The sequence below is a fragment of the Schistocerca serialis genome, chromosome 2, assembly GCF_023864345.2.
Source record: "Schistocerca serialis cubense isolate TAMUIC-IGC-003099 chromosome 2, iqSchSeri2.2, whole genome shotgun sequence".
Taxonomy (NCBI): domain Eukaryota; kingdom Metazoa; phylum Arthropoda; class Insecta; order Orthoptera; family Acrididae; genus Schistocerca; species Schistocerca serialis.
The window spans coordinates 96229373-96243885 of record NC_064639.1 but is presented as its reverse complement, the minus strand read 5'-3'; the positions used below and the strand labels follow the sequence as shown (position 1 = coordinate 96243885).

Below are 14513 nucleotides of genomic sequence, written 5' to 3'. Positions count from 1 at the left end.
CAACTTTATTCAATGAATTGAAATTTCCTGTGAGAAGATGGCTCTCTAATGAGCACATGTGGCTTCATTCATGTGTATTTTTATTTATTTTCAACCATGCCTTAATTTGCAAGAGTGGATTGCTAAAATGGAAACCAAGTACTAGTAATGTTCAATATGTATTTATATGTGGGTAATATAAAATTTCTTACAAATGAACAAATAAAAGGGCGTGACAACATTATGCATGCTGAGGAACAGTTCAGTCAATATTTGCAACATCCGCATATTTCTGTGCATCCTGTTTTGCATGCGCAGGAAACCATCTTCAGTAGTGTGTGTGGTGCTGAATCTCTCATCATTTAAATGCCAGAGATTCACATTTTATCACATTTCAGTTTCATCTAGGTTGTTTGGGAGACTGTGGCACATCCTGGTACAGTGTCCAGTCTTCACAATCCAGTGCACCATCTTCACCAACATATCTTCGTTCTCTTCCTCATCCTTGTTGAGCAATTTCTGGGGCATTCCTGCGAGATAAGCCCCAAAAGTGTTTGTACATTGAGGAACAGTTCAGTCCAGATTTATGACATCCACGTATAGCTGTGCATCCTGTTTTGCACACATAGAAAACCATCATCAGTAGTATGTGTGATGCTGCATCTTTTGTCATCACCATGGGAAACAATCCTGATAAGTTTCTCTTTCAGCCCGACTGTCATGGATCAGTTTTCTTCCCCAGCCAACATTGCACTTTATGGTAGTATCGCAGTGAGCACCGCCCTGCTGCACCTGTTGTTGGTGGTAGCTTTCCAGGTTTGAAAGATTTTCTTGGGGCAGACTTTACAAAAAGCTTGTACCTGAGTTCAGCCAAAGTCACACAGTTGGAATTCCATTACAGTGCTTACATTACCTGTTTGCTTGCCCATGCTACTACATCTTGAGAACCTGAGGGTTCAACAAATCAGCACCTTGCTGATTCCCCTCTTCCCAGTTTGTGGAGGCACAAGTTGTTGTTGTTGTTTCCTTGATCCATTAGAAGAACAAGAACTTCAGTGTCATCATTCACAAGTGCCACACTGTCAGACTCACCAACTTGGGGAATAGCTGTTTCCGCAATTAATGAATCTTCCTCTGCCTGTAGCACGTGAATACCTACATCCTCAGATTTCCACATTAGCATCAAAATTGAGTGGTTTGTTGTTGTTTTCATTTGTAAGAATCTGCTCCTGTGGGACTACAGCATTTGTATCTTCATCAGAAATGACACCTGATGAAGAACATGATGTCTTTAAATGATGAGATCTTTCAGAAGACTTCGTTCTCCTTTGTGAAGCACCACTTGGATAGCCATTGAATATAACTGGGATTTCGGATCTATAGTGCTTTCTCAAATAGGTTTCATATTTCATACAGATGACCCCAAACTTTCCTTTGATGTACCAAACAACCTCGTTGATCAGGTGACCACCATCCATCACAAAGCTTTTTATTTTGGGTACTTCATCTGTTGGAGATGTGTGAATGCATCATAGAGAGACGATTTTGTACGCTTATTGAGACCACCTTCCGTGAATGACAACATGAGGTATGGCAAAGTTCAGATGAGATACAGAACTTCAAGTCTTTGTAAGATTGCTTTATGACAAACAGTCTTTGAAACAATGTTAATCGTAGGAATCCTCTTCTTCCCTATCTTGAGAGCCGTAGTGCAGGATGAAAGTGCTGTAAGCCTGAGGTTGCATTGAAATGAGATGCTTTTAAAGTTCTCTCCTTTAATTCTAGTGATCCCTTAATTCTTTCTACTAATGCCTCATGACAATTTACCAATTCATCACCAATTATTCCACTACTTGCCAACATAAGCATATTACAATTTGGAAAATTTGATGTTTTAACAGCCAGTCTTTCAGTTTGTCACTGTCTGCTGCATTTTGATCTCTGTGTGAAGCTCTTAAATCCACATATTGCTCACTTGTTTGTGATGATATATCACAGAACTCTTCAATTTTTGACAAATATTCTGTAAGGATTCCATTCCTGAAGTGTACTTTGTGAGCACAGAGTCTGGAAAACCCATGTCCGTGAGTTAAACCACTTTTCACTTTCATTAAAGTTTGCTTTGTTGTCGTATCAGACCATATACCACCGAATGGTGGCGTAGTGTTCAGCCATAAATTTGTTGAATTCAGAAGCATCCATTCAGTCTCCCAATGTGGTAATCTCTTTAAGAAATGGTGAGCACTTTTACCATACAGGAAATGACAAGCAGCTTGGAAGTATGCATTTAAAAACCATTAAGAAAATTTTATCAAAGTCAGGTTTCCACTACACTCTGCTTCAGTGAACTGTTTTGTGTGCATAACCATGCTATAGTATGCACACATAATTAGCTATTTTTCCTCATGTTTCATTGCTGCAAATCACATTTTCAAACTTGTTTATCACATATATGTAATCTTCATTTTCATGGCATGTAAATACTGATGGTCTGTTATGGCGAAGCAATAATTCCTCTTACTGCTTGAGCATACTCATGCCCACTCAAAACTTTATCCAAACTCTTTTCAGCAAATATTGCAGACGGTGTCTCAAGCCACTTCCTACCATTATTATACCGATGCAACCCGAGGAGGACAGTAGAAGGTGAAACCTACCTAATCATACAGTGACATGTTCTGAATCACTGTCACACTTCTTACATTATCCATTGCCTTCAAATAAAGTAGCTGATCAAAAGTGACAAAACACCACTTTTGACCATGTTTTATGCGTATTTTTCAATGCTGTTAGAAGAGATGTATATAGCGTGTCATACAAAGCTGGAGGATAATTTAAGAATGGGAGGCACATTATTTTTGAATGAACCAACTGTTGGTGAGAATTTCTTCCACTTTTCATAAAGCCACAGAATCTCATATCCAGAGAGCTATACCTTCAAGCCCTCAGGGTTGTTGAAATTGAGTTCCTTTATATTAATACTGTTTAACCCATCATCATTTGCTTTTTTACAGGTGATCAGCTAAAGTACACCAACTGTAGATAAAAATTCAGGAGTTGACCATCTTCTTTCCGAACCACTGTTCTTGTCAGACTCCATAGCTGTGAAGGGAGTGCCTGCCATAGCTATGAAGGGAGTGACTGCCATGATTCCTCCCATATTCAACCTGTCAGTCATGCGGAAGTTAAAATTGGCATTATCAAAGATGAACTGGGTGAATCCTTCACTGGCTATGTTAGGAAGCTCAGGTCATGCAGTCAAGGACGTCTCAAATAGGGATCTTCCATATCTGCAAATCCAATTGCACTAAGAGTGTCGACAATAAGTTTTGATCCGAATCTTACGTACATGAATGTACTGGGCCTAATCAATAGTGAAGATAGAAATAACCATGGTCTTACTGCAGAAGTCACTGCATGTGACAGAGCAACACACTTTTTTTCAATTTATGTAGAGATCTTGATTTGTTTTTCAAAGCAATAACTAGAGAAAAGGAGCAATGATTCATAGATCACTGATTGGACATGTGATGAGATATAACCAGTTGGGGGTACTGTGATGAATTATAGACCTTGAGTACAGATGTCCTCGCAAAGTATATCTGCAGCAGTACATACAATTCTCAGATGCTCTTCTTGTGGATCTGATAGCTTGCTGCCATAAAAACTATCAGATAGAATCTTGTAGCCTGTACTTTTGAAACACAGTACTGAGCTCTTTTACTGTCTATCAACAATTGTCATTCTTCAACATATTTCTGGAAGAGGTGGGTTTTTATGGTCCTTACATCTGCCACCCAGCAATTCATCATATGGTTTTTTAAGTCCTGCAAAAAAACTGGCACTCTTCTGGTTGTCTGATAATAATTTCCACTGATTCAACTGTCTGTGTGGATCAAGAACTTCCTTTTTTTTCCTCCACCCCTGATTGGCTGGTAAAAATTCCTCTGACAAAAGCTATGATATTGAGCGTCTTTAGCACAAACATCCTCACAAAAGGTACTTTCCAATTCTTTGCAAGCCCAATCATCACCTTGTCATTTCAGCTACCCCATTGCTTAATTCAAGTTTCATCACTTTATGAACAAGTGTGCAAAGTTTCTCCCAATTGGCATCAATTTTTTCACCACAATAAAAGTAGTGTTTTTTAAAACCAAGTGCTTTTTTGTGTGATGGAAGATTCAGCATTGGCAGTGCAGGGCCTTTTGTCAAAGACGATCAAATCAGTTTTGTCTTATTTTACTTCTTCAGACAAGCAGTGTCCACTCCAGCTTCAGCCATACCAGTTAATAACTTGTGATGTGTTGTGATTTTCCTATCTTTACTGGATAGTAGAAGTATTTCCAGTCCAATATGTTTCATTTTAACCACATCATCATCTGCCATGTTGCCATCACATATAAAACACACCTCCTTGTGATCTGGAGCACTCATTTTAAATGCACTGACTACACAAAAACGTAAATTCATATGAGGAAATGTTGATTTGCAAGACTCAAGGAGTTTTGAACATCTCCCTTTTGCAATGCATGAAGACTGGGTGTGCCTAACAATGGAAACAATAACAAAAGAACAGAGGGGATGACAGCCTTGGCTGTTTATGACATGTCAGTTGAGAGAGATTTATAGGTACCTCTACACCTGATGGTGGGACAGATCTATGTATTGCTATTGCAATCCTCATTTTGTTGAATGAATTTGACTTACAAAAAACAACAAAATGGAATTCCTTGGGTTTTTCAAGTGTATGAACAGTTAATTGTGTCTAAAACTGAGAAACTAGATGCTTTTGTAACATGAAATTTCATGCTCTACAACTTTGATAACTTAACATTTGTCATTTGGAGTAACTGTTTTTGAGTTACAGGTGTTAGAACTGACTTTTTAGCCAAGTTGTTAAAATGACTGAACTTTGACAACTGATTGTGGCCATACGGCTGAACCAATTTTGATATTTAAATAGGTCATTTGACACAAAATTTAATGCTGTTTCATTTTAGTAATGGTAACATTTTCACCAGCATGCATAGTTTCCAAGCAATAGGCAAAAATCTGAAAAAAGCAGCAAAATTCTGTTGTCTTTTGCCATAAAGAGTTGTCCCAAGGGTTTTGAAAGTCAGAAACTTGGATTCCACATACTCTCAACTATACACATAAGATAAAAATAAAGTATTCCACCTCTTTTTTTGCAAGCAAAGGACCTTTTTTGTGATACCAATTGTGGAGCACTTGCTATGCTTCTATATGTTTCCACTTTCTATGAGATTTTGTTCTGGAAATCATATGAGCATTTGTACTCAGGGTCACACATTTGTGGTGGGCAAAGTGTTGGAGTAACTCTTTTATTACTGTTTTACTGCCTTGTCATGTCTATGTGATAAAGGATGTTTTTATTCCATTTTGTTGCATACGTAGTATCAGCAGAATAGTACATCATATTTTTATTACTCATACAGTTTTATTCTATTTATCTATGTAAATCAGCTTTTGTATATGTGTTTATCTCATTATATATCTAGAAACAAAGATGATGTGACTTACCAAATGAAAGTGCTGGCAGGTCGACAGACACACAAACAAACACAAACATACACACAAAATTCAAGCTTTCGCAACAAACTGTTGCCTCATCAGGAAAGAGGGAAGGAGAGGGAAAGACGAAAGGATGTGGGTTTTAAGGGAGAGGGTAAGGAGTCATTCCAATCCCGGGAGCGGAAAGACTTACCTTAGGGGGAAAAAGGACGGGTATACACTCGCACACACACACATATGTGTGTCTGTCGACCTGCCAGCACTTTCATTTGGTAAGTCACATCATCTTTGTTTTTAGATATATATTTCCTACATGGAATGTTTCCCTCTATTATAACCATGTTTATCTCATTATCTTCATTCTGCATGAGTTCTTTACTGTTAACATTGTTTTACTAGTTTATCTTTGTTGCTATTGTGTACATGTAATGTTTTGTATATTCTGTACACTTGTCTAAGGCTAAGTAAAGGAAGTTAATACTACACAAATAGATCATTAATAAATCACTCTCCTCACATTTTGCTTGATTCATACATATAATCAGGCACTCCACAATAAAACATTCTAAAATCACAACAAATAGAACTACCCACTGAAGAACAGTGAGATTAAGTCTTGTCATTATATTATTGCATCACATCAAGCCATGTCCTTGTTTATTCAGTGCTGTCAACCTATGAAGCAGAAAAAATTACCCCTGTTTACTGATTCACTCTCACACACCTGACTCTGATAGTGTCTTCTAGAGCAGGTACTACTCTCATTCCCCCTTTTTTCACCCTCAGACTGTGAATAGATGAAAGAAGGTGACAACAAATCATTATAGAATTTATATATCTGCCAAGTAACTAAAAATGTAATGATATAAAAGAGTAGAATTGTACATAGAAGAACATGCTGCAAGTGGTGATTTGTCAATATTACAAAAGGCAGTGGTAAGCAGAGGTTATGGTTTTATTGGCAGAGTGAAGTTCTCTCATTGGTTATTTGCACATGTCTATAATTATGAATAGAATTATTATATTGATGGATTTTACAATTATATTCATTAGAGTATTGAGGAAAAAAGATAATATTGCTTTTAATAGTGCAGACAATGGATCAGGAACAACTGTGTGCCTGTAGATATAGATTTTTATCTTTTCATAAATAATTACTTCCAGATTTATAAATTTCATAATGATTCATTGTCTTCTCTGGCTGCTTGAAATCCAATTGCTGCATTGCGAAAGCTCATTCGAGTGCATAGTAAAACAAGATAAATGCAGAGTATATATATATTTTTTTACTACTTTCCCACTTTACTGCTTCATCCACAAATGGTGTGTGGTAATTTTATATGTTGTAACATTCAACTGCAGAAAGAGAGATTCATTCTGGAAGTGTAAGTCATTGTTTCTAAAACCAGAAATTTAATTTTATTTCTTAATGTCCCAATCACCTGTGGGGAAGGAGGGTGTTGTGGTAATTTCTCATCTTATATTTGTGTGAGGAAATGAAACTCCCTGGAAGACTGTAACTGAGTGCATGATTAAAACTCTGAACCTCACCTTCCACATGCAGTGCTCACATTTTCTGTAAAATACGTGATTCCAAGGTTGAGTTCAGTCTGGCACACCATTTTAATTTGCTTGAAAGTTCAAAACAGCACACACATTGTTTCAAAGTGAAAAGTTTCATGACATGTACAATTTTTTTTTTTTTAATTTCACTTTCTTAGTTGCCAGGTACAGGTTGGTTCATTTAAATATTTACTGTAATTAATATGACAGATTCAAAAAGTAAAAAAAAAATATGCCGTAGTTTTTATTCTGAAATAGTTTAATGTTTGCTATATGCGAATAATACTCAATTTCCTTTTGTTCAGGGAAGTTATGGGGCCTTCTGTAGGTGGTACTGTTATGGAGTACTATGGCTTCCCTATCTGTTCAACTGTTATGGCTGGGCTCTCATTGCTGTTGGTGAGTTATAGCTGTAAGAGAATACTCTAACTTTTTGTTATTTTTTGCAAAAATGAACAATAAAGAGTAAACATGTTACAAATGAACAATGTAAGGAATGGACAGATTGCTACTTACTGTAAAGATAGCACATTGAGTTGCTGACAGATAATTAAGACACTTACACATTAACTTTAGGCCACACCCTTCACCAGAAAAAAAGAGAAACACTCATACATTCATAGCAGTGCAAGGTTGGAGCGATAGAAGAGCACTGTCTGGCAGTATTTGCAGGGATTAGACTGCCAACAGGGGCAGAGTAAGTAGGATGTGGGGCAAGGAAGTTTGGAGTAGTTGGAGGGGGGCAGGTGGAGTGAAAAAGGAGAGGGGCAGAGAAAGATGGGTGGGTGCAGTGACAAAGGGGGGCACACACAAAAAGAGTAGGAAATAAGAATAACGAGGGGATGATAGGACACAGGGGGTGGAAACTGTCAGGTGGAGGGTGTGGAGAACTATGTCACCGTAGGTAGACGCCAGGATATTTTTGGGACTGAAGAATGTGTTGTAAGGATAACTTCCATCTGTGCAGTTCAGAAAAACTGGTTGTGGAGTGGAGGATCCAGATGGCCGAGGTAGTGAAACAGCCATTGATTTAAAGTACATTATGTTCATCTGCATGTTGTGCCTTTGGGTAGTCTACTTTGTTCTTGGCCACAGTTTGGCAGTGGCTGTTCATCCTGATGGATAGCTGGTTCGTAGTCATACCAATAAAAAAAAAAGCTGTGCTGTGGTAGTACATGACTTGGCTATTTTCACAAGTGGATCGGCTTCTGATGGAGTAGGATAAGCCTGTGACAGGACTGCAATAGGAAGTGTTGGGTGGGTGGATTGGGCAGGTCTTGCATTTAGGTCTTCCACAGGGATATGATCCTTAGGGCAAGGGGTTGGGATTGGGAGTGGCATATGGATGTACTAGGATGTTATGGAGGTTGGGTGGGCAGCAGAACACCACTTCCTGAGGGCTGGAAAGGCTCTTGGGTGTCACTCATTTTAGGGTATGGTGATAAGTCATCGGAGCCATGGTGAAAGATGTAATCCAGTTGTTACAGTCCAGGGTGGTATTGGATAATGAAGGCGACACTCCTTTGTGTCTGTTGCTTGTAGGTGGTGGGAGGATTGGGGGGCTAAGGGGAAAAGGCACGAGAGATATGTTTGTTTGACTAGCTCTGGAGGATAGTGCCTGTCTGTGAAGGCATTGGTGAGACCCTCTTGCATATTTGGCAAGGAAGATCTTTTCACTGCAGATATGACATCCCCTGTTGGCCTGGATGTATGACAAAGATTTTTGGTGTAGAAGGGACAGCTGTGAAAATGTAGATACTGTTGGTAGTTGGTGGGTTTAAAGTGCACAGAGGTGTAGATGGAGCCTTCAAAGAGGTGGTCATCAACATCCAGGAAGGTGGTATGCTGGGTTGAGGAGGACTGGGTGAAGCAGATAGGAGAAAAGGTGTTGAAGTTGTGATGGAATGAAGATAGGGTGGTGACTTGGCCCCCTGAGTCCACATCATGAAGATACCATCTATGAACCTGAGTCAAACTGGGGGTTTGCTGTTATGCGGGGCTAGGAAGGTCTCCTGTAGATGGCTCAGAAACCGTTTGGCATAGGAGGGTAGCATGCAGGTGCTCAGGGCTGTGCCGCCGATTTGTTTGTATATCTTCCTTTCAGAGGAGAAGTAGTTGTGAGTTAGGATAAAGATAGTAAGTTGTACGAGGAATGAGATAGTGGGTTTGGAGTCTGAAGGACATGGGAAAGATAGTATTCAATAGTGGGAAGATCATGGATGTGAGGGATGTTGGTGTATAGGGAGCTGGCACCAACAGTGATGAGGAGGGATCCAGACAGGTAGAGGGGTGGGTATGGTAGAGAGTTGGTGAAAGAAGTGATTATTATTTATGTGGGAACCTAGATTATGGACAGTTGGTTGAGGGTGGGGGCACAATAACCTGCCACAATGGGGCACCCAGGATTGTTTGTTTTGAAAAATGGGGAAACTGCAGGACAGTTGTTTGATCCTCAGTCTTTTATTGTGTACATGACCAGTTTTGGAACACTTGTAGTTATATCAGCTTCTGTAAAAAATAAAATCACTTAATTGTCTGAGATCACCCTCACCCATTTTTGTCATGGAACCAAAGGTTCTGTGTCACAAAATTAAAAGGGGTCAGAATTCCATAACAACAATTCCCATGTGCTGAACGACTGAGAACACAAAAAGTGCAGCATGGTCAAATGACTGTTATTGAATTGTTGTCCTTTTTATTCTTCTGACATGGAATCTTCGTTCCATAACAATGAGGTGAGGATGACCTCAGATGATTAAGGGGTTGTTTTTTTTCACTGTATGATGGAATATCAAATTTTCCAAAACTGGTCGTGTACACAATAAGAGATTACGAATTAAGTAACTGTCCTGCAGTGTCTTCAGTTTTCTAAATGGATTTGTACAGTTGTGGCTGCCTCAAAAGAACAACTCTTCAGCATTGTTTGGTTTGTGGATTTTGGGAAGCATATGGATGTTGAGTGTGTGGGGTGTCATAGGGGTGAGAAAAGAAATGGCTTTAGGGGAGAGGTTCTGGGGTGGGGCTAAGGCTTTATGCAGGAATTGGAGATTTTGTTGGACTTCTGGGATGAGATCACTCTGTCAGATAATTGGCTGAGGCCCTCTGTCAGTTAGTCACTGTGATTCATAGTAACACTGGTGGAACCTTTGTCTGCATGTAGGATGATTAAGTCAGGATTTGCTTTGAGGCTGTGTATGACCATCCATTTTTGTGCTGAAAGGTTGGTGTTCTGAGGAAGGGACCTGGGGAAGAATTGTGAGGCCAAATTGTAGGTAAGAAAGTCCTTGAAGGTGACCAGTGGTTGATTAAGTGGGAGGGGGGATGATAAAGATTCATTAGTTGTCATGCATGGGGAGAAGCAGAGTTCAATGGTGGTATAATGTGGAGTTTTGGTAAGTTGAATGGTCAGCTAGGCAGGGTTTGGGTGCTAAGAGGGGTTGACAAGGAAGAACCTCTGGTTAGGATAGGGTTTGGACAGTGGTGCCCTGAGGCAGCAGTAGGATGTCAGCAAGTTGGATAACTTATGGATGTGCTGTCTGAAACACTCCCCTAAGTGCTGGAGAGCAAGGGACTCAATTTCAGAGATGTGATACATAGACCAGGAATTGCACAGTAGCAGTATCTTGCAGAGGGAGTAGATGTGGTTCTGAGATGTCTGTGCATTGAGATGTGTTTTTGCAGTACCAGATTTGTGACAGCCAGGGACTGGCTGATTCTGAAAAAGTGAAGGTCATAATGAAAGGAAGAGTGGGATCTAGAGAAAGGAATTTCTGTGTGTAGACTAGTTGGGGTGGGGTGGGGGTGGGCGTCCCATGGTTCAGGGAGCATTTAAGAAACAGAATATGGGACTGGGCAAAGGGATACTTTTCTGAACAGCTGCAGAAAGATAGAGCAGGTGTCTATTGTGGCAGGGATAGCGTAAGGAAAGTGGGAATGATGCAGAAATGGGCAAAACAAGGTGTTAGATGGTTGTGAGGTGAGCTGGATAACAGAAAAGACACACAAAAAATATGTGAAAACATGCAAAAATATGCATGGATATGTAAGAGTACACTCAACTATGTTAAAGTACTTGAAACAGCATGAAACCAGGTGGAAATACTCACAAATAAGTTAAAAACATACAGAAACATGAGCAAAAATGAATGGTTGATGTATGGGACTATGTATGTGTTGCGATAGGGGAAGAGAGGGGGAAGGGAGATCTGTTAGTTTGAGGATCACAAATTTGTGTGGCATGGATAGGCGTGGAAAGTAAAATGCGAAAGTACAAGGGGATGGGAGATGAAGTGAGATCAACAGGAAGAAATAAAATTATTGGTATGAAGTATTTGGGGCATCAGATGCTGCATCAAAAATCCCTACAGTCATGGAGTCATGTGTTGTGCACTGACGATTATTGATAAAGTATAATTTGGAAGTGTATGCATTTTGGAAGGTTGTGAATAAACTAAACACAGGAAAGGACAGAAACTAAACACAGGAAAGAAACGAAAGAATGGACACTGAGAAGAGTAATGCTGTAAAGAATAAAGGCAAACATCATAGGGTTGTGGGATGGAAGAAAAGTCACTAGGCAAAATCAAACAATGGAAACTCCAGGCTGGAATATCAGCAGTGTAAGGGAAAGTTAGAATGCTACCTACTGTAAAGATGATGCATGGCCACAACATTCATCAGAAAAAGAAAGAGAAACACACACATTCATTCACACAAGGAAGCACTCCTCATGCACACATGACCACCATCTTTGGCAACTCAGACCAGAATGCAACAGTCACGTTAAATGGAAGTAGCAATCTGGAGGGAGTGCAGAAGGGGAAGTGGAGGGGGAAGGGGAAGGGATAGCAGTGTACAGGGGCTGCGGGGGTGGGGGAGACATTGTGTGTGCAGGGCCTAGACTGCCCACAGGTGCAGCATTTGGAGGCTGTGGGGCAGGAAGGTGTGAGGAGGGGAGGGGGAAGGAGGGAAAAAGGAGAGGAGTATAGAAAGATGGGCAGGTGCATTGGAAGAAGGCAGCACACAAAGAGGGTGGGAGATGAGAATATGGAGGATTTGATAGGACAGAGGAGATGGAAACTGTTTGGTGGAAGGTGTGAGACAGTATGTTATCATAGGTTGAGACCAGGATAACTTTGGGAGTGGAGAACAGTACCTGCCTTTCAACAGCTGTCATCCCTTCCACATCAAAAAAAGCCCTTCCATACCACCTGGCCCCACAGAGACAGTGTACCTGAAGTGATAAGAACTCCCTTGCCCAGTGTGCTGAGGGTCTTGACAGGGCTTCACAGACAGGTACTACCCTCCATACTGAGTCCATAAACAGATCTCTTGTGGTATTTCCCTTCACACCCCCAATCCTCCCACCACCCCCAAGAACTAGCCACAGAAAATGCCCCCTTTGTCTCCCATACACCCTGGACTGCAGGCAGCTGAATTACGTCCTTCACCAGGGCTTTGATTACCTATTATCATGCCCTGAAATGATGTACATCCTACCCAAAATTCTTCCCACCACTCTGAAACTGGTGTTCCATCACCCACCCAACCTCCACAACGTTCTAGTCCATCCTATGCCACTCCCAATCCCAAGCCCTTGCCCCAATGATCATATCCCTGTGGAGGACCTAGATGCAAGACCTGCCAAGTCCACCCACCCAACACTTCCTATTTATACTAGTTACTGCCCACCATCCATGTACAGCATGTATTGGTCTTATCGCAGACTTCTAGTACTCAGCCACACACAACTGATTTCATCAAAGTGTATGGGACTGAAGATGGTATTGACGCAATGTCAAAAATAGTAGCCAGATAAATATGAAATCTTAAGTACAGCTGAAGGAGTTTCATTTTTAATAAAAAAGTAAAAACTTCCTATTGCAGTCCTGTCGCAAGCTTATCGTACTCCATCAGAGGCCGATCCACTTGTGAAAACAGCCATGTCATGTACTATCGCAGCACAGCTTTTTTAATTGGTATGACTACCCACCAGCTATCCATCAGGATGAATGGTCACTGCCAAACTGTGGTCAAGAACAAAGTAGACCACTCAAAGGCACAACACGCAGATGAACATAACATTCTTGAAATCAATGGCTGTTTCACTACCTAAGCCATCTGGATCCTCCACTCCACAACCAGCTTTTCTGAACTGCACAGATGAAAGTTATCCTTACAACACATTCTCCAATTCCAAAAATATCCTGGCCTCTACCTATGGTAACTTAGTGTCCCCACACCCTCCACCCGACAGTTTTCACCCCATATGTCATATCATCTCGTTGTTGTTCTCGTCTCCGACCCTCTTTGTGTGCCACCATCTGCCAATGCACCCACCCATCTTTCCCTACCCCTCTTATTTTCTGCTCAATATCCCCCCCCCCCCCCACCCCCTGCCCCCACAACCTCCCTACCTCCATGTCCCACAACCTACCGATGCTGCCACCGTGGCAGTCTAGTCCCTGCACAGTCCACCAGACAGCATTCTTTTCTCACTTCATTCATATTCTGCTATCCATTCCCCTTCCCTGTCCCTCCAGGATGCTGCTTCCATTCCACAAGACAATTGCATTCTGGTCTGAGCTGCTGGAGATGGCTGTCGTGTGCATTAGGTGTGTGTGTGTGTGTGTGTGTGTGTGTGTGTGTGTGTGTGTGTGTGTGTGAGAGAGAGAGAGAGAGAGAGAGAGAGAGAGAGAGAGAGAGAGAAAGCTAATGTGTAAGTCTCTTTTAATTGTGCCTGTCTGCAACGTAACAGGTGTCTTTGCTGTAAATAGCAATCTGTCTTTTCCTTGATATTGGATATTCCTGTTGTTGATATTCTAACCTGGAGTTTTCAGGATACAAACTGGGTTTTAATAACAATAAATTACATCTACCTGGTTGAAGATCCTTAGGATGCTAGGAATAAGGCTTCACAACGTTAACAAAGGACATATTTAAATGAGGTTGATGATTCAAATACTTTGTTTGTAAAAGAGTGGAAATTGTCCATTCCTTCTAATGACTTCTAATGATAAAAATAAAATTTTACCCCCATTTAAAATTAATAACGTGGTACACAGATTTTGACTTATTTTGTGTGTAAGTCACAAAGAGTCAGTGGACAGGCTGATGTTCACCTTCAGTAGGTACAAAGCTCAACTCTACCCATAGACACCTCTGGCAGTAGAGCTGGGTGCTAGGCCCTAGGAGAGGCTGCTTAGTTGTAATTTCACACAGGTTCCAGACATTCACATACTTCATGTACAGCTGAAATTTTTGCACCAAAATAATTACAACACATATATATTATGTGATGTGGCTCTTTTTATTATATATGGCAATTACAGTAATTTTTTGTTCATTTTCAGTGGAATGGCTTTGGTGAGTGTGTGGCATGTTTTCCAAATATGTTTCCAGGTATAGTAGCCAGTGTGATCCAAAATTGACTCCTTTTT

General features: G+C 40.6%; 1 protein-coding gene across 1 annotated transcript in view; it reads left to right on the top strand.

Moving 5' to 3' along the window:
- Positions 1 to 14513, top strand: part of LOC126456776 (MFS-type transporter SLC18B1-like) — a 312767-nt gene that overhangs the window by 263102 nt on the left and 35152 nt on the right. Inside the window, exon 11 of the mRNA XM_050092546.1 lies at positions 7380 to 7473. Within this exon, the coding sequence (XP_049948503.1) occupies positions 7380 to 7473 (94 nt within the window). The remainder of the gene's footprint in view (positions 1 to 7379; positions 7474 to 14513) is intronic.